The sequence below is a fragment of the Phaethon aethereus genome (genome assembly GCF_964289735.1).
Source record: "Phaethon aethereus genome assembly, chromosome: 1".
Lineage (NCBI taxonomy): Eukaryota > Metazoa > Chordata > Aves > Phaethontiformes > Phaethontidae > Phaethon > Phaethon aethereus.
This window is the reverse complement of record NC_138575.1, coordinates 114,676,073-114,695,779: the sequence shown is the minus strand read 5'-3', so window position 1 is coordinate 114,695,779 and position 19,707 is coordinate 114,676,073. Positions and strand designations below refer to the sequence as shown.

General features: G+C 40.8%; 1 protein-coding gene across 1 annotated transcript; it reads left to right on the top strand.

The window, feature by feature from the left end:
* Window positions 1–639: 639 nt before the first annotated feature.
* On the top strand, window positions 640–11,026 carry MRPL39 (mitochondrial ribosomal protein L39; the record flags this gene model as incomplete). The annotated part of the gene is made up of 10 exons (XM_081996625.1): window positions 640–691; window positions 1,326–1,532; window positions 1,881–2,020; window positions 2,525–2,624; window positions 3,268–3,335; window positions 4,645–4,757; window positions 6,881–6,946; window positions 8,238–8,391; window positions 9,288–9,335; window positions 10,560–11,026. The coding sequence occupies 10 exons, from the start codon at window positions 640–642 to the stop codon at window positions 10,644–10,646; spliced, it is 1,035 nt and encodes a 344-aa protein (XP_081852751.1). The 3' UTR covers window positions 10,647–11,026.
* Between the last annotated feature and the right edge of the window lie 8,681 nt (window positions 11,027–19,707).

The window sequence follows — 19,707 nt, the reverse complement described above, 5'->3', positions numbered from 1 at the left end:
GTCTCGTGGGGAGGAAAGGTGATAGGGAGGCCGGTGGTGGTGAAGGGAGCTGGCGGTGAGGAGGTGCAGGTACAGGGGCCCGCCTGCCACAGCAGGGTGCCGGGCACCAAAAGCCCTTTTGACCATTCGGGCCGTTAATGTTAATGTTGTTACCCCAGTACTACGTATTTGCGATCCTTTCTACAAGATGGCTCAATATACACCTGCGCTGGTTTTGGCTGGGATGGAGTTAATTTTCTTCGCAGCAGCTGGTATGGGGCTGTGTTTTAGATTAGTGCTGGAAACAGGGTTGATCATGTGCCGGCTGGGGTTAAACCACGACAACACCGTCAAGCCGCACAAAAAATCCGCTGGTTTCGGGGATGACAGTTTCCACCCGGGGCGGTGAGGCCTGTTGAGGAAGCGGGAGGGCAGAAGGGCTGCGCGCCACACCCGCAGCGTAGCGGAGCTGACACACACATAATGGCGCCGCTGAACAGAGAGCTCAGAGCTGCGCGCGAGGCGGGCTAGCTCCCCGTCGCGCTGAGGGCGCCTCTTGGCGGCCGCGGGCGAAGCAACGAGTGGAACCGTGCTGCCGCCGCCGCTGTTGCCGGCGGAGCCGGGGGAAGAGGCACCGGGGCGGCGGGACTTGGCAGGAGCATGGCGGCGCGCTGGGCCGCCCGCTGCCTGCGGGCCGGGCCAGAGGGGCGTCGTGAGTGGCGGCGAGGTGGACGCGGGGGCGTGTGCGGGCCTCAGCGGGGCGCCGGGCTGGTTGCGGACTTGTCCTGCGCCGGTGCTTTAAGGGGCCCAGCCTGGGGCGGCTGGGCCTGGACTGGCCGTGCGGGGCGGCTCGGCCCCCGCCCCGACGGCCTGAGGAGACCGCTGTGGGCCCGGGACGGGGCGCGAGGCGGCCGTGGGGACGGGGCGGCCGTGGGGACGGGGCGGCCGTGGGGACGGGGCGGCCGTGGGGACGGGGCGGCCGTGGGGACGGGGCGGCCGTGGGGACGGGGCGGCCGTGGGGACGGGGCGGCCGTGGGGACGGGGCGCGGGTGCGGTGGCACAGAGTGGGCGCGGTCCGTAGGGGCGTTTGGCCCGTCTGAGAGAAGGGCCTTTGCAGCCAGAGAACGTCATTAAGCTGCCGTTGCTTCCGAGTTTTCTGTTGTGACTTCATGCAGGCATTGCAGGGACCAAGAATGGACAGGCAATGAGAGCTGCTGAAGTGTTCACCTTACGCGTGTTGAGACAGATACATGGATTAGCAGTGCAGTGGCATGTCTTCCTTTCCGTAGAAACAAAGAGGCTGTAAAAACTCCTTAATGCTTATTTTAGATCATTCCTTTTATCAGGGTTCATCTCCACATCGACTGTTTCTCGAATGACATCAGATGAAGTGATTCAGATGCGTAATGAGCTCTTTACCAAGGAGAAAGAGAGACAGCTATCTCTGTATCCACGAATTGAGAAAATTGAAGTAAAATACACTGGAAAATCTCACCCTGGCAGCGTGTTTGTAATGAACAAAGCTTTGTCTACTCCATACAATTGTGCCATGCGTAAGTGAATGGACTTTTAAACTAATGTGCCGTTCGTGATGAAAATTGCGCTGCCAATTGCAGTACTTGTCATGCAAATCTGAAATGTTAGTATTATTGACATTTTATTGACCAAGGTAACAGACAAACAGTCAGAATATTTGTAGTTGGTATGTTTAAAATACTTTTGTACTAAAATACATCAGCAGAAACAGAGTTAATTTTTGGAGGCCCTATTAACACCTCATCTTTCCAAGTCATTTACAAAAGTGAGACTTCCAGTTTGTTGTTACAAATGCGGAGGTCTAAAACTGCTGACTCTGAAGAGTATGGTTAATAACTATGTAATATTTTTTTCATTTTCTTTAGACTTAAGTGAATGGCATTGCAAGAAATCTGTTCTAGCTCTTGTGGATGGTGAAGTCTGGGATATGTACAGACCCTTGACCAAATCATGTGAAATTCAGTTCCTTACTTTCAAAGATGAAGATCCAGAGGAAGTAAACAAGGTAAGTCTGCATCTTGTCCCATTGTAGGTGAGCCTGATTATGACCACTCGATTCTGTATGCCCCTTTCAGTTCCATGTCTGTCTGCTTTCTTGAACTTTGTCGTGAAAGTTCAGATATTTTTCATAGTTGGCACATCATGATTATTGTTAGTTGGACCAGGATGTGGGCTAGGTGATGTGCAGGCATCCCTTTCAAGCTATGCTGTATTATTCTATAATTTCGGATATCAAATGATACCAGATATTCCATAATACCAAATACCTCAAAGGAAACATCTGGCTTGCATTTTAAGTACAGTTTTGATTTTTTTGATTGATTCTATATGGAGAATAATCTACAAGTAGAAGTTTAAATAGTAAAGAAGGTAATGCTTGGGTTGACAGGCAGGTTTGTGCCTAATTCAGTTAAATGTCGGTGTTCTTTTGGAATAAATGGCTGATGTTCTTCTGGTATGGGTGTTAGCTTCTCAGTAATAAATCTGTGTTTTGAAATTCTCTTTATAGGCCTATTGGCGTTCCTGTGCCATGATCATGGCGTGTGTGTTAAAGCGAGCGTTCAAAGATGAGTACTCAGTGAATCTGATTAAATGTCTAGAAGTGCCAGGTGATATAAGTGTTTTATATTGATTGTCTTTTGGTGCTTCTTAAGTGAGTGTCTAATAGTGTTACCAAAAAAATCAGAGGCTCCTTTTCCAATGATTTAAGGTAGTTATTAATCTGTGTATTACATGTATTGTTGTTGTAGCCTTTAATTTGTAGCAATCGCACTGAAAACGATTTTGTTATCAAAGTACAGAAGACTGGTCTGCGTGGCACCTGGGTTTCAGAGCACTTAGGATTTCGTAGGTTAAGTTAGCAATTTAAGGACATAACCTTTTTGTTGTGAAGTTACATGAGTAAGGTATTTAGAAGATACAATGTGTTTCTGTAAAATTTGCCCTAATAACTACATAACCTTGTGAGCACTTGAGTTACTAAAAATTAGGATGTATACATCAAGTTGGAAGATTACTGAAGTACAAACAGGGTTAGTTACAACTTTTGCTCATCTGTGACCTGATACAGGATTAATCTGCCATTTGACTGTATAATCACAGCTGAAAATTTATATGTTATAATGGATTTCTTGAGATAATTTTGTTTTTCTTTTCATTAATTTTGATAAATTTATAAGTGTACATTATAGCAATGAAATAGGTTCTTTGTTACAAACATTAATATTTTTCTTTTTGGAATTGGAATTGCAGTGATCTCTGGAGCTTTCTGTTATGATGTAATTTTGGATGATACACTGAATGACTGGAAACCAACAAATGTAAGCAAAATAACTTCCTCCTCGAAATGTTATAAAGCTTGGAGCCTTGTCCACTGGTTCTTTTCTAATGGGAGAGAGGGGCCAGTAAGGTTTTTTTTTTCCCCTTTTCATAGGGTATATCTACAGTAATGTTTTATATTGGGTCAGTAGTACTCTTTGGAAATCAATCACTGCATTTACCACATACTGGCTTTCATGGCAGAGTGGTCTCTCAGCACACAAACTGGGTTCCTTTCAAATGAAATTAAACCTAGAGATGTCCTCCAAATGCTTACAGGTTTTTAGGTGTATGGGGATAGAGTAGCTCTAGTCTGAAATACAATTCCAAAAACAGTTGGCATGGCTGTTGGGCACTCAGTGCCATCTTTGTTACTATACAGGTCTGCTCCTACTCAGCTGCTCTTGCCTGGTAGTGTAGATGCAGCCATAGCCCTTTGTGTGAATAGAGCACTCTGAAAATAAAATGTATGTAATATGTGTGTTTTCACCTAGTGGTTTACAGCGTAATCAGGTTATTGTTGTAAAAGAACCGTGAGCATGTTTCGCTGAAGCTTTCCTTAGTAGCTTCCTTGTATTTCATGCTCTTCAGTAAATCTAATCATCTGCAGACCTTTAAGTCTCATAAGCATTTGGTAGCTGGTGTGGTCACAAATGTTTCGCATGTCTGGTGCCTATTTTTGTTCTCATGCCCAATTATTAGCAGAAGTGTGTATGGCTAGCAAAGCAACGTTGGAAGGATGCAGAATTTTTTTCAGTGTGTTCTTGTAGTTGAAGTAACTTAGTTTGAAATATTTTCTCAGTGACATTATAAATGTAATTTCTCCTAATAACAATTTCTTTCTTATTGACAAATCTGAGTATGCAGAGTTTTGGATTTTGGTCCAAGGTGATCAATGTCTATTTATTAATTACTCAGTACTTTTTATTTTGGATTCCATCAGAATAGGGGTCACTTATAAGTGGAATCATGACTCTGGGAAACAGGATCCACAGATGAATATTTACCAGTAGCAAGACTCTATGTGTATATATCATGTTGGGAAAACCTGGGAAGTTTAATTTCAATTAATACATATTGTTTCAGATGGAAAAAAGCCTATTGATTTCACTGGGCATCGAATGATCTGTGGCAATCTGTTGTTGATAAATAGTAAGAGTTACAATCCTACAGCAATATTATTATATTTAGGGTTTACAGTCGATGATCGTTATTGTTTTGATTGATACTTAGTATTTCATGTGCTTTGTCTGTTCACCACAGCTGTGGAAGAGTGGTGACAGTTCTATATGTGTCAATTCTTTTTTTTAGGACAACTTCCGTTCTCTTACAAGGGATGCCAGAAAGCTAATTGATAAAGACCTGCCATTTGAAACACTGCATGTTGAAGCAAAGGTAGCACGTGAAATGTTTCAACATAACAGGTAAGTGTCTGAATTTGCCTCTTTTTTCGAAAGGCAATTAGAAATTAATTTGAATCTCTGCTTGTTTTTATAAATCTAAAATAGTATGTGACAGGTGAAGTAAGAAGGTACTTCTCCCACTACTCTGAGTGAACATGCCTCCATTCTCTTTGTCACTCTACCTTATTTAATTTTTAATGTTCTCTCCAGAGGCCAACACCAGGCACCTTTACTGGATGTAGTTTTCTGACAAATGGAAAGACTGTAAACTTTTTAATTTGATAGTGAGCTTCAAGATTTCACTACTTTTAAATTGAAGCTCTGGTGGTCAGACTTGGCATGCTAGTTGCTCTCAGCCATTGCTGAAAGGCTTTCATATTCAAAGAAATGTAGATTTTCATATCTTGGTATCTTCAAATGAAGATTTGATAAAATGCAGTTTTTGAGCTCTGCAGGGGGAAAATGGGTAAAATACTCTGGCCTGTGCTGTAAAAGAAGGCTTTTTCAAAACACTCCCGTCTTCACAGAATCACTAAGGTTGGAAAGGACCTTCAAGATATCAAGTCCAACCATTAATCCAGCGCCACCGTGTCCCCTAAACCATGTCCTGAAGCGCCACATCCACACGTTTTTTGAACACTTCCAGAGACAGTGACTCCACCACCTCCCTGGGCAGCCTGGTCCAATGCTTGACCACTCTCTCGGTGAAGAAATTTTTCCTAATATCCAATCTAAACCTCCCCTGGCGCAACTTGAGGCCATTTCCTCTCGTCCTATCACTAGTTACTTGGGAGAAGAGGCCAACACCCACCTTGCCACAACCCCCTTTCAGGTAGTTGTAGAGAGCGATAAGGTCTCCTCTCAGCCTCCTCTTCTCCAGACTGAACAACCCCAGTTCCCTCAGCCGCTCCTCATAAGACTTGTGCTCCAGACCCCTCACCAGCTTCGTTGCCCTTCTCTGGACACGCTCCAGCAACTTAGCATCCTTCTTGTAGTGAGGGGCCCAAAACTGAACACGGTATTCAAGGTGCGGCCTCACCAGTGCCGAGTACAGGGGTACAATCCCTTCCCTCCTCCTGCTGGCCACACTATTTCTGATACAGGCCAGGACGCTGTTGGCCTTCTTGGCCACCTGGGCACACTGTTGGCTCATGTTCAGCCGGCTGTCAACCAGCACCCCCAGGTCCTATTCTGCTGGGCAGCTCTCCAACCACTCCTCCCCAAGCCTGTAGCATTGCATGGGGTTGTTGTGGCCAAAGTGCAGGACCCTGCACTTGGCCTTATTAAACCTCATGCAGTTGGCCTCTGCCCATCGATCCAGCCTGTCCAGATCCCTCTGCAGAGCCCTCCTACCCTCCAGCAGATCAACACTCCCTCCCACCTTGGTGTCATCTGCAAATTTACTGAGGGAGCACTCGATCCCCTCATCCAGATCATCGAAAAACACTGAAGCAATGTTTTGGGAAAAAAATTCTCTGGTCTGCAGCTTTTTGGCAGTTGGAGAAAGGTGGGGGTAAATGAGAAATAATTTATTGTTTTGTGATCCAAAATAAAATTATACTTGAAGCTAAAGTTGCAAAAATAACTAGTGTTTTTAGCTTAATAGTAAAGATGGTATTAATGTGACATACGGGCTAGCATCTCTTCTCTATGTTGGCTGGCAAGCATTGACAGCGGGTGGGAGCTGACTTTTGGTATTTTGTGTTTTGGTATTTTGTATTTTGGTTTTTTTTGACATTGTATGTGTAATTGTGTGTGTGTAGAAAGAGCAGAGAACAATTTGCTGTATTGCAGATGACCAGCTGTTGAGGAAGCACATTGCATAAAATCAGTTTACGTGACATGATAACTTCTTCTAGTCTTACACATGACTTGAAAACCTCTTATTTTTATTTGCAGTAGTAGGTTTTATCTTTCTGGATAAAACTGCTGAGAGCATGGCTCTCCTATAACATACATGTGCTTTATGAAACATGCCAATATGTGCTGTCATATAAAATCAAGAATTTAAACCTGTTTCAAATCTTGCATAAATACGAGCATAACTTCTAAGAATGCTCCTTAAATTGATCTCTTAGGTGTTCTTATAAGAACTAGGTGTTAAAGGTGAAGATTTTTTTTCATCTGTTTTTTGTTGTGTTCAGATACAAAATGGAGATGATAGAACGGAAAGCTTCTCAGAACGTGGGAGGAATTGTGACGTTACATAGGTGAGCAAAACTGAACTCCCATTCTGTAATGATTCACTGAAAGGTTTGATTATATTGCAAGTACTCTCTGCAAGTGAAAAGATTAAGTTACTTGTGATGGTTTTTAATTTAGAAATCACTTGTATTCATTACTGTCTGTACTCTGTCATAAGTTGTTTGGATGTTCAGGGTTTTTTTTTCATACAACCATTGTTTTGTGATACTTAACACTTGGTGGATATCACAACATTTTTACTTCTGGTAAGTGCCAGAGAAGTCTTACCACTTTAAATACCTTTACATAAAATCTAAATAATAAATATATAATAATATAAAATAAATATATAAACAATAAATTATATTTAATAATTCAATAATATAATTTAATAATAAAAAATCTCTAGAGCTTGACAGGTTAAGTGAAATACAGACCAATTACTTGTTTGGAAACAAGAGTTAGCATTGCGTAGTGGACTTTTCTTGCAAAGTTGTCAAGATCTTCCTAACTGCCAAACTACTGCCTTGTAATTCTGGAGATGAGAATGGAGCTGGCTCCTGTGATACAGTGTAAGATACAAATTTCCAGGCCGGAGGCAGGAAGCTTGTATTGTATCTCAGGCATATAAAAGAATTTGTGACTAGCTTAGACTAGTGTAGGACATTCAGTTTTCTATATGTCTAAATTGTTCTGCACTTGATTTTGGAGTCAGCATCTCTCCAAAGGAACAGGTGTCTTTACAGTGATGGTTCTTGAAATTTTAGAACAATGTTGTGTCTGTTGTTCTTTCTTCCTACCACTTTGTAGTTTCCTCAATAAGAGGGGAAAATGGGCTTACCTATTGATTTCTGGGAGAGGTGTGTTCTGAATGTTCTTTTGCTGTACATCATTTTGTCTCTCACTTTTCTTAATTGATTTGCAGTTTTCCAAGATCTGAAAGGGAAATACCTGTGCAGGCTGTAAACACTACTGTGGAAAATGTGTGATCTTGGAGACAAATCTTTTGCTGGTGAATGACAGAATTATCCCAATTTTAAAGCGAACATGGCTTTAAAGATTTGTTAAACCTAGGATCTTCTTTCTAGACTTGAGGTTTAAATTTCATAAATTCATTTTATGAAATTGTGACCTGTACTTTTGCTTCAGGAAACCTAGAAATGCTGAACTGGGGATTTGTTTAGATTTGGTTTGGGATTTGTGTGGATTTTCCTTCATCTGTTCTGAAGATAGGAATTTGCTAATCAAAAATAAAACCAAATAGGCTTGTGCTTCTCTCCTAATATATTTGACATAGGGTTTTTTCACTCCCATCAGGTTTGGTGACTTTGTAGATGTTAGTGAAGGCCCTCATATTCCAAGGACAGGTTTCTGTTTCCAGTATGAGATAACGGCAGCCCATAATCTTCAGACTAACCAATCTGAATTGATAAGGAGGTTCCAGGGTGTGTCCCTGCCAGTCCATTTGAGGGTAAGTGATCGATTTTTTTACAGGTGTTCCTTCTTTAGGAAGGAAAGTTAGGGCATTTGCCTTACTTTCCGACCTTTATTGTATGCTGTGCTGGTAGCCGAATATAGTTCAGAGGTGAGAACCTTCAGAAAGGGAAGGCCTGTGATGATGACTGTGTTGGATATTTGTGGTTCGTTTTCCTGGAACCATTGTGGATGTGAAATCAGAACTAGAAAAGTTTGTATCAGAGGGCCCTTGGTGTCGTTTTTCAGTACTGAAGGTGTTGTTTTGGTTGTGCCATTTCTGCATGGATATTTCATTCAGCTGGCCTTAGTTCTGCATGCTAATCTTCTGAAATTGAGGTAGCTGACAGTGTTTATTCAGGTTCAGGAAAAAGCAGAACTTTGAGTATATACTCATGATAAAAGTCTTTCATGACACCGAAGTAAAACTTAACAACAATAACAAAGAAGTCCTAGCACTAATTAGTCTTAAACAAAGGCTTTGCAGAGCTACGGGTGGAGGCAGGAGTCTTTCTTCTCATTCCTGTTGATTCTTATCTGTGGTCTAGCACATGTACTGTTGTCTCAGTTGGGGAAGTTTTTAAGGGAGAAGTTGGCACTGGGTTCCTCACCTCATGATGAAGAAGAGTACACAGAGATAAGATTTTAACTGCCATTTTTGCCCATTACCCCTTCAATGACTCCACACAATGAATAGATGTGATCAGTAGACGTTTATTCAAGTCTCTGTAAGGAGCGTGGGCAAATTGGATGCTGAAATCATAAGCTGTAATGTCTGAATTAGGGATAGTTACGGTTTTGTGCCATCAGTTCTATGCACTTGTCAGAATCTATTCTATGGTAAGATTTTGGTTTTTGTCCTCCACTAACATAATTTAATGACATTTAATACAGGCTCACCACACTGTGTGGCACAAACTGCTGGAAAGATCGAAGAGGCTGGTAAGTCTTATAAGTGGTGAAGTACAGCTTACCAAATATAAATATATGATGTGATAGAGTAGAATTTGAATGATTAGAGATGGGTAATATATTCAAGAACGTATCTTTAGGAATGGAAGTGTTCACAGATGAGATGCACAGGAAATCTAACTGCTGTGTAGTAGAGGACGTGCTAGTATTGTTTCTGAAGTCTGGTTATTAAATTGCATTGTACTGTTTAAAAAAAACTATTCAATTGATATAATTTGTACTATTAAAAACAATTGGAGCAAATTGTATCAGACTTTCCATCTATGGCTCTGGAGCTGTCTGCTGCTGAGAATGCCGCATGCTTTTAATAGTGATCTCTCTAAGCTGTTGTTAATTATCACTTTAAACTATATTAGCATTTTTCAAATTAAACTCTAGAATTAATGTTGATATCACATCTGTGTAAAATTTAAAATCATTTTTTCCTGTTTTAATGGTGAACATGAAATAAGAAAGCTAAAAATTGGAATAATGTATTTACACTTACCTAGATTTTAGATAATAAGTTTTGTGCCACAGGTTTGAAAGAACACATGCAAACATGTTTCTTATAAGTAAATGCAGGGATAAAATCTAATGCCACTGGGTGAAGCTAGGTGGAAGTTACTGCAGAAGAAAGGGAATGCGATTTTAGATAAACAGCATAAATGCACTAGTTTGAGTATTTTTTGCTTGTTGAACACCTACATGGAAAATAAGAGTTTCTTGCAAACATTCATCTGTTAAACCGCTAGTGTTTCAAAGTTGAAATGTACTTATCCGAGAGAAGCTTTACAATGACTGAATAAATGCAAAAGTCAAGTTTTTAAGATAAATGGAATTATAAAATATCATAAGCCACGTATAACCAGAGACTCACTATCAAGGCATGCTTGGAACATAGGAAATCTTCATAAGAATTGAACAGCGGATGTTTTGGAGCCTTCAGATCAACTATTTTACTTATTTGTGTGGCAAGAGAGAGAAAAAAGTGCTGTATGACTACTGAAAGGATGTGTTCAGAGCCTAACCCATGATTTTTTTCTATGAAGTTAGTTTGATGGTGCTTGTCATTCAGGTTGTTTAATTTTGGAGACAATAGTTGTCTTTGTAGGCTGTCCTTTCTTGCTACAGTGACAGTATGAGGAGAGGATTTCGAGAATCAAGAAGAATTAAATAATTTTCAAAAATATAACAAAACTGATTTTTTTGCAGGTCTCTGAAGAAAAATATTTGGAAGCAGCAGCACAACGTCAAGAGGCAAAAGATGGAACTGAAGAAGGAAAAACTGTATCAATTTAAATTAACTTTAACCTCTAAATGTACATAATAAAGTATGTATTTTTACATGACTTCTTAGTGCTGCATATAAAAACGTCTTGGCTAATTCATGTGAATTCTGTGGACCTAAATCACAGATAGATATAAAGCCAGTATCAGACATTTCAGTCCACTTGAATTTCACTTAAAAAAAAAAAAAAAAGGGTGTGTGTGTGTGTGTGTGTAAGGTAATGTTTTATTTACCATAACTTGCAAGTTACCCTTGTCCTTATCTCAACAACAATTGTAGGTGTCCAGATGTTGTCCTCTCTGATTAGTACAGTTTGGGCTACAGACTGTAGTTGAACTGGCAGCTGGAATGTCAGTATTATTTTAATATAATTTCAAGACCCCTTATTTGGTCTTCCATGAAAAAAGTATTTTTTTTCTAATTTCTGGCCTAATGTGTTTGTTTCTTGGTGGAACTTCCTGATGAAATGCCACTGAGTTCTTTGCCTAATGCAATAGAAAGTTGAGACAAATAGTATCTTTAAAAAAAAAGCCCTTTCAGAAGCCCATAAGGGGTTACAAAATATTATTATTTTCCTCATTTTGATTTCGTGTCAGAATTGAAATGAGATACTCTTGCTTTTCCAATTCAGAAGACTCCATTCAGTAGCCAACTGTGTAATTGCCATTGGTTTACTAATACAAAAGTAGCAGAATGTAGAAGCTGAAAAGTTCTTTGAGTTCAGTATTTTCTGCTGTACAAATGCAGTTGAAGATCATTTTCCAGAAGAGTACCAGGAATGTAGTCTCTTACTTGCATCCCCAGTGTAGTGAGATTTATTACACATTTTCATTCTTTGATATTTAAATATGGTGACTTCAATTAAATTTCAGAAGAGGTTTTTGTTAGATGATGTTTGTCATTTTCTGTTTTTATCCCTAGCTCATTAGAGCTGTTCTCATTATACCAGAAGAGGTTTTATTACTATTTGAAGTGCATAAAATTCAGAGAAAATATATCCTAGTTACTCTCTTTACCATTAACTGCATCACTTGCTTTCTAATCAGTTGACACTATAGTTTTGTAAAAGCAGGGCAGCAGTTCAGTAAACTACATTTAGGTAAGGAAATCTTACCTAGCTTAATTGAGCTAAAGAATAAGTAAGTAAATGCTGAACTTGTCAGAGCACAGAAGAAGGAATGCAAGCAGTAAAAGCAGCTTTTGGTGAAATTGTAGAAATCTGCTTAAGATATGTTAAAATATGTTTGCTCCTATGCACTTCTGTGCTTAGGGCAATCTTTAGCTATTCGGATTTACTGGCATACAATGAAGTTTGAAGTCTGTCAGTATGCTATCAGACTATCCTCTGGTTTAGTTTCCTGTTAAATACAACACGTCTTTAAAGTATAGCCCATGCCTTCTCAGAGTACTTGAAAAACTGATGATTTTTTTCCCCCCTCTTGATTAATGTTACAGAGGACTTTTTATAAAGAGGTGCTTATTTTTTTGAGTAAGACTTTTGATTCAAGGTTTACCGCAAGAGCACACACACAAATTGTAAGACTACAAATGATCTTTGTACTCAACTTCAAGTATTTGTGTTTCTTTTAAACCTAATGTTCTGGAGTATACTTTGCCTTTGGACCTGTTGCTACTGAAAAAGTAGGCATTGGCTTCTGTCTTGAGGAACATGAAATTTGCTGATTTTTTTTTTTTTTTTTTTTAATTTTTGGGGTTTTTTTGGAGGTACCTGCCATCTCTGATTAACCCAAGGGCATAATGAAATATGCAAGTGGGAAGTGGCCTATTTTGAATCTTAAGCCAGCTCATGCAGTCTCCTGATGTCTGCTCTGTCTTTTTGGGAATCCAAAATTCCTCCTGGATTCCACCACCTGCAGAGGAAGGTGGGAATGCTGCTTCCCCTTAGGAAAAATTTTAACCTTAGCTGGAATTTCATGTTTCAGAGTGTGGTTTTTTTTTTTTTTTCCTTTTTTAAAGCGGGAGGCACCCGGCTTTTCTAGTGTTCAGTGTAAGACATGGTGTGAAAGGCTGAGAAGTCTGGAGAGGGAATTTGCCTTTCCTGACCCCGGCTGGCTGTAAGATGGGTGGGTGTGGGGTTGGCAGGGGAGCTGGCGGCTGGGCCATGGGGAGCCTGCAGAGCGCCTGCCCCTCAGTGGGCGCGCTGGCTTGGAGGGAGAGGTGCTGCCTCACCGGCGAGAGGGGAGCAGGAGAGTTGCCCTGTGGGGACATGGGTGAATCCCCACGGAAGAGACTTTTGCAAGTGCAGAACTACACTACCGCAGATGCTGTGGAGGGCTGCCAGCTGCAGTTTGCATGAGATTAAACTCCCCTCCCCGCCCCCTTCCCTGGAGGTCTTATGCGTGAAATGGTGGAAGCTCAAACTTCTTCAGAACTTGGTGCTAGCTCACATCTTGGCTTACGTGGGCTGCTGAAGGGCAGATCTTCCTTGGCAAGAGGTGGAGCTGGAAGATGTCTGAAAAGTGCCAGGGTTCTCACAGAGGACACAGAATCACAGAATCACTAAGGTTGGAAAAGACCTTTTAAGATCATCAAGTACAACCATCAACCCAACACCACCACGCCCACTAAACCATGTCCTGAAGTGCCACATCTACATATTTTTGAACACTTCCAGTGATGGTGACTCCACCATCTCCCTGGGCAGCTTGTTCCAATACTTGACCACTCTCTCCATAAAGAAACGCAGTAGCAGTTAAAAGAGAATCAGGTAACGGAAGGTAGTGTCCACTTCTTTCTTATCACCAATATGGTGATGGCGGCACTTTTCTAAGCAGGAGATGTGGATTCAATTGCCAGAGAGGGGTTCAGAGCTGCATTTTCAGGGAGAAACATCTGTGGGTTTTTTTGGAGGGGTGGATCATAAGGTACTTTGAGTATTCGCTACCCAATCTTTATGAAGTGATGCCACTACTAGAAAAAAATCCTGAACGTTTCTTGGACGAGCATGAGAACAAACGGAAACAGTGCTCAGTGCTCGTGGTAGCTGCAGAGTGACAGGGAGATCTGGTCTCTGAGCTCAGGGCCGTTTCTGTATTTTACCATTAATTGTTGGCGTATAAAATGCTGAAATTGTCTACCAAGAGGAATGTTACAGCAGCTAGGCTAGACGAATGCTTCCTTTCTTTTTTTGGCGTAAGGATTTCTGAACTTTAGCTGGACTGCAGGGTGGTACCGGCCTGGCTGGCTATTTGGGGCTGTGCTCTGACAGACACCTGGAACTATAGCTATGTACCAAACTTAAAGCTGTGGGGCAATATAAAATACCAAAATGAGCTTGGCTATGGCAAAGCTCTGGATGGATGTGTATTCTAGATGTGTGCGCACTGTCCTGCCTACCATGGGGTCTGGCCCAGTCTTCTCCATTGGAAGTAGCCAAGAGACCACCACAGGTCAGTTCAAAAAGAGACAAGAAAGTAGATACTGTTATTTCTCTATACTGAATGCTATAAATCCCAGAGGGTACAGGGATTAGGGGAGGGTAGATGAACAAAGAGACTGCAGAATTAAGCCAAGTCCCCTTCTTGGCTATTTCTCGTCTCTATTAAATTGCTTTTCAGGTGTAAAGAGGCAGTTTTTACTGTTTCCATTCAGTAAAAGAAATGCAAATCCAGCTAAAGGTAAGAAAGACTCTAGGAAGACACCATACTGCAAAATACAGATGATGGAGAAAGGGAAGGGTGAGATGATTTAGGCCAACATATACATGAGCAGAAGATGACACTGGCCAGATTCTGATAAGGAATAAATAAGGAAAAAATTTTTTTATGATGAAGGTGGTGAGAACAGGTTGTTCGGAGAAGTTGTGAATACCCCAACCCTGGAAGCATTCAAGGGCAGGTTGGACAGGGCTTTGAGCAACCTGATCTAGTGGAAGGTGTCCCTGCCCATGGCAGGGGGGTTGGACTAGACAATCTTTAAAAGTCGCTTCCAACCCAAACCATTCTAGGATTCTAGGATGACAGGGGAACTGAACTGAAGGAACTGAAGTCGCCTTTCTTGTTGCACATCTCAGTAGTAGCTCCATGGCTTCCCACATTCAAGTTCTTCCTCCTACCTCTTGTTTGAAAGAGAGCTGAAACTTTTTCAAGTTGCAGAGTTTTTGCTCTGGCTTAGGACTCTTGAGCCTTCGCTTTTATTTATTGGTTTTATCCAAAAAAGAAACTCCGTACCAAGGTAAAAGTTACATGGTGTCTTGATCCTAAGAGGTAGCAGTAGGAAGGTTGAGCTGAGTCAGTTTCACCTTTGTATATACGTTATCTGACCAACTGAGATATTTTTTCCAAAGCAGTATTCTGTAATTCATGTTACGGATTTTGGAGACAGAAAGGGCAATGATGATGCAGTCCCACTTCCTTCATAACAGGAGGAATTAAATGTCAAGGGAGAGTTATTTTTTTCTTACCAAGGAAGCGAAACTTTTCCCTGGGAATTTGAACGCATGCAAATGATGAGAATGCTCAGTCATCAGTAGACATCAAGTCCTTTTATGACAGCAGCCAGAATGAGCTTCCCTTTCTATTTTACCCTCTGGCAAGAAGTAATCTCTTACTGCTGTTTGGTAACTTATCTAACTCAGCTTATCACAGTATTTTGTTGTATTTGAAGCCAGTGAACTTGCTAATGCCATTTACATTTATTTTATTAGTTTTTTGAGGACTCCAGACACAGGAACTCAATATCATAGAGGCATTTGATGGGAAGAGTTGGCAGTGGGTATTTCTTGAAGAACACCAACCATCTGAAAATGGTAATGCTAGCATGCTGTGGTCTTTCACAAGATTTAACCCCAGTCATGGGCAGCATTAACATTTTTTCAGAGTAAAAGGAAAAGCTATTTTTAAAATATCTGCTAATATAATACGTACAACTTAATATGCCTGCTTTTCTGGGGAATCAGCTATGCAGAAAAAATACATATAAATGGTCTAATGACCATATTTATATCTGTGATTTATTTCTTAAACTTGCAGGTCACTCACATTTTCTCTCTTTAAAATGTAAGTTAAGGGAACATACATTTGATTTTTTTATAGCGTGACTATGAATCAGAATGGTGAGTGGCAAGACCCGCTTTCTTCCGTAACATACTTTCTATTGGCATGTGTCTATATAGGATAGAAATGGGAAATCCAGGCTGGGGAGTGGAAAGGTGGGGTGAAGTAAGGAAGTCACAGCTGGTCGTTGTTTCAGTGCTGTGTCATTCACAAGCACTGAGGACGGTACTGTACTCCGGGTACGCTGCTCTGATGTTAATTAAAGCCTTTGAAGAAGAGAAAAAAAATCTCTTACTGGTTGCAGGCTCGGGGTGCCGTGCGGTAAGTGAGACTTCTTTGAATGCAATGAGGAACCAAGGGAAATACCGTGTAACCTCTTCCTTTTGTGAGCACAGTTGACATAATAAATGTAATCACTTAATTAACGCTTTAATCTATACATCCCACGGGGGAACTTAAGTTCTGGAGACAAGCTCAACAGTGTCTCCGGATCTCTGTGTTTCACAGACATCTTAGCTTTAAAGCGGTCTTTCTCCGCCGGTCGTGCCGCTCGGTGCCCCGTAAGCGCTGCCACCGCGTCGGGCAGCGTCGGGCAGCGCCGGGCTGGCTGCGGGTCCTCTGGTGGCTGCGCGGCGATGGCAAGCGGCAGTGACCCAGGGGCCTGGGACTCCCCTGCCCTGAGGGGCTCGGGGACCACCTTGGCTTCAGGGAGAGAGCTGGTGCTGCCAAACCGTGCCTCAGACCGAGAGAGAAATCCGACGGCGCTTCGCTGTTTCACCCTAGTCACAAGACACGAGAATTTCTCTCGGCTCTTCCTCTCTTTCCTCACGACTTCCTCCCCACTTTCGGAGCTATTTTTCCCGCAAAATGAATAGGAACACGCTTTTCTTTAACAAAATCTGCTTCACCACATTGAGAATCCCCCTTCAGAGCTACGGCTCTGACTTGGGAAGGGATGAAGCTGGCTTCTGCTTTTTGGCGGGCACGGCCCCGGGCTGTGTGCATCCCCGGGGGAGCCGCTGAACCCACAGCCTGGTTTGGAAAACATTCACACCCTGCAGCATTTCTGTCTGAGTGGAAAAATCACATTCAGTGGGACTGTTCATACGTGGGACTGTTTTATACGTGAGACCGTTGACTCGTAAGTGTCCTTGGCCTTGAGGTGCTCTGTAATCGTATCTCATGCTGGGGGTTCACAGTCAAAACGCTGCGAACAGAAAAGGGTATACATGTTGATAGAGCACAAACGTTAGCCTTATTTCTTAATTAATGGTGAGTACTTCGAGGTTTTTTAATTTCCTCTTCTGCTCCCCCATTAAATTAATGTTTTATAACAAAACTATTCATTAAGCGGGTTTAATAAGAGCATAATATAGATAATTTCAAAGACTGCCTCTGTCACTCGGTTTTTGGGACTGTGAGCATTCAGTATCTATTTTGACCTCCCACGAAATAAATATAACAATACTTTCCTATTTCTCTAAGGCTGCTTCTGAAACTTTGGAATGCACTGGTAATCCTCAAGTAGAGTAAATGTATGTTCATTTTCTCCTAATGACCCACTGACCCATTTCTCCCAATGCACTGACAATAAAATCTCCGAGAAACATTTTCTGGCAGTTTTTCTCTTACATATAATAAAATGCTACAGAAATGAATAGAATGCACAGTTATACATGCCAAAAGTTTAATTCATCATTTTTCTTTCCTAAATAAAATGAAGGAATGAAACATTTGTGTGGGAATTAAAGCCAAAAGACCTGAAAAGCAATAAAATAAAAAACAGGTTGTTGCATTCATAATATTACACGTTCTACATCCTGGTAAGGACTTATAGATACACAAAGCTGCTTTTTTCCCTGCTTTTTCCAGTGACTCTAAGCCTAGCAAACATTCTAGCAAGCATGCCTGTATGCAGAACAACTTGTCTTTTTACACGTAGAATGGAGGTTTTCCCAGCACAGCACTGACTGATTCACGATTTCTGTTCTCCTCCCACAGCAGCAGTTTGTTCCGTGTGAATTCTGGTAAGAGGCATGATACAGTGTTAATGCTAACGTGTAGGAGTCAGTCAGAGGTAAAAACCCCTATCACGATTAGCATTAACAACATACAGCCTACAGAAGAACTCCAGAGGCTGGAGTATGAGACATAAAGAACATAAACCACTGGGTTTTTCCCCTTGATATACCTACAAAAAACAAAAAGACAAAAAAAGACGACAGAAATGCATATGAAAAATTACGTCAAAGAAAGGACAGACATCAGAGGAAAAAGGATTGTAGCTAGTTAAATACACAGGAACCATCTGCTGTACGTTTAAAAAAAATCAAACCTGCAACTGGTTTGAAGTTACTTTTATAGGAGAACTAGAGTAAGTAAGTTCACTACTACTCTTCTCTGAAGGACTTCCATCATCCTGCTTACTGCATTTTTTGTGCTGCTTTACTTGCACTGAGCAGAAGGAATACAGACTGTAGCACGGTCTTGCCCAATTTTGTATCCCTTTAGATATCGGTTAATGAAGACTTCTAATACCAGCCAAGTTTCTCAAAATGTTAAGAACCCAAGATAAACAAAAGCAAAAATTAATTGGGTTTATTTTTACTTAAATAAGACAAAATGCCTATCAGGACAGCTGGCTGTTTAACAGGACATAAGAAACAGCTAAGAAATAATCATGGTTTCATCGGTGTGTGGTGTTTGTGATTAATCAAATATTCCTTTGGATTCTGGAATAAAAGAGTGCCGAGGAGAGAGAAAACCTGTCGGACAGATCTGGTTGCTGGTCTCAGATCCATATACAGGGCTCCTACACCTTTCTTCCGGTAGGCTAGAATGAGATGAATGATTATAATAATCTGTGTTGAACAGTACATTGTGTGCTAATCGCTTCTTAATATTAGCCAGTCACTGATGCTTTCACCATAAAATTAATGTGCTGATTTTTTTTGACCAAAGTTGAACTTTTCTTTTTTTCTTCTTTCAGCCTGTTATGAGCTCTCTTCTGAAAACTAACAAGGAAAACATACTTTTAGAAATCAGTAATTCTAGAAAATATTTCAAAAATCTGCAAAGAAATCATATAATGAAGCAGAAATGCACACAGTAGAAGGTTAGAGAATCCTCATTACATATCCAATTGTCTGAAATTTTTTTACAATTTTCAGTTACTTACATCAATAATAAGGGTGGAATAGTTGAAACAGTCATTCCAAGCAGATTTAAAGGCCTAAGTAATGCCCAGTTAGTTCTCTGCTAAGTATGTCTCGACTGAAATGTATTTTCCTTTCTCCATCTATTCTTCTAAAATAAAGTATCGGCTCCTGGGCAGTGCTCAGAAGTGGTTGAATCTTGTTTGCTTTCTGTTTGGTCTCCCAGTAACCACTTAAAAAAAAAAAAATACTGTTGTTTCAGAAAAAAATAACAAGAAAAACAGTATGGGAAACAAGACGTTATATATAAGATGTAATTCTGGAGATCTCTTTTGTATGTAAATTTAAAGAAACTTATGTACTTTTATAACTTCCCTACTCTTACCAACACATGTTTTAAGAGGAAGTTAAAAAGTCATAGTAAGACTGTGATCTAATTTAGAGATTTTAGGGAAATTACCTTTCACTTTGTGCCACTCTAAATGAAACCAGCCAAGTGCATGGTTGTGATATCTAAGTGGCAAACAAAAATTCCAAGATGAATATAAAAATTTTGGTAAGCAGAAAAAAGTGGTTTAGAAATTTCCAAAACTCAAATTTAAAATGATGATTCAGAGCCCTGTTGAGTGTTAAGGCTAAACTCCTACTGAAGTCAGACACTGAAACCTGTGGTGTAACATTTGCATTTGTGGGCAACGAAGTGAACAGTTTCTAAATCTATACATCAGTACTCCTAAATGTTGTGTGTGCATATGTATGTGGCATGTGTGTGGAGGGTGAGGGGTGCAAGTTAAGGTATTCATTTTCTCTTTGTTAGGAAGAAAGCAAACAAATACTGTCAGTAAAAGGCTGTAGTCTTATCTGAATTTATTGTGGATTGAACCTGCTTTGAGCAGGGATTT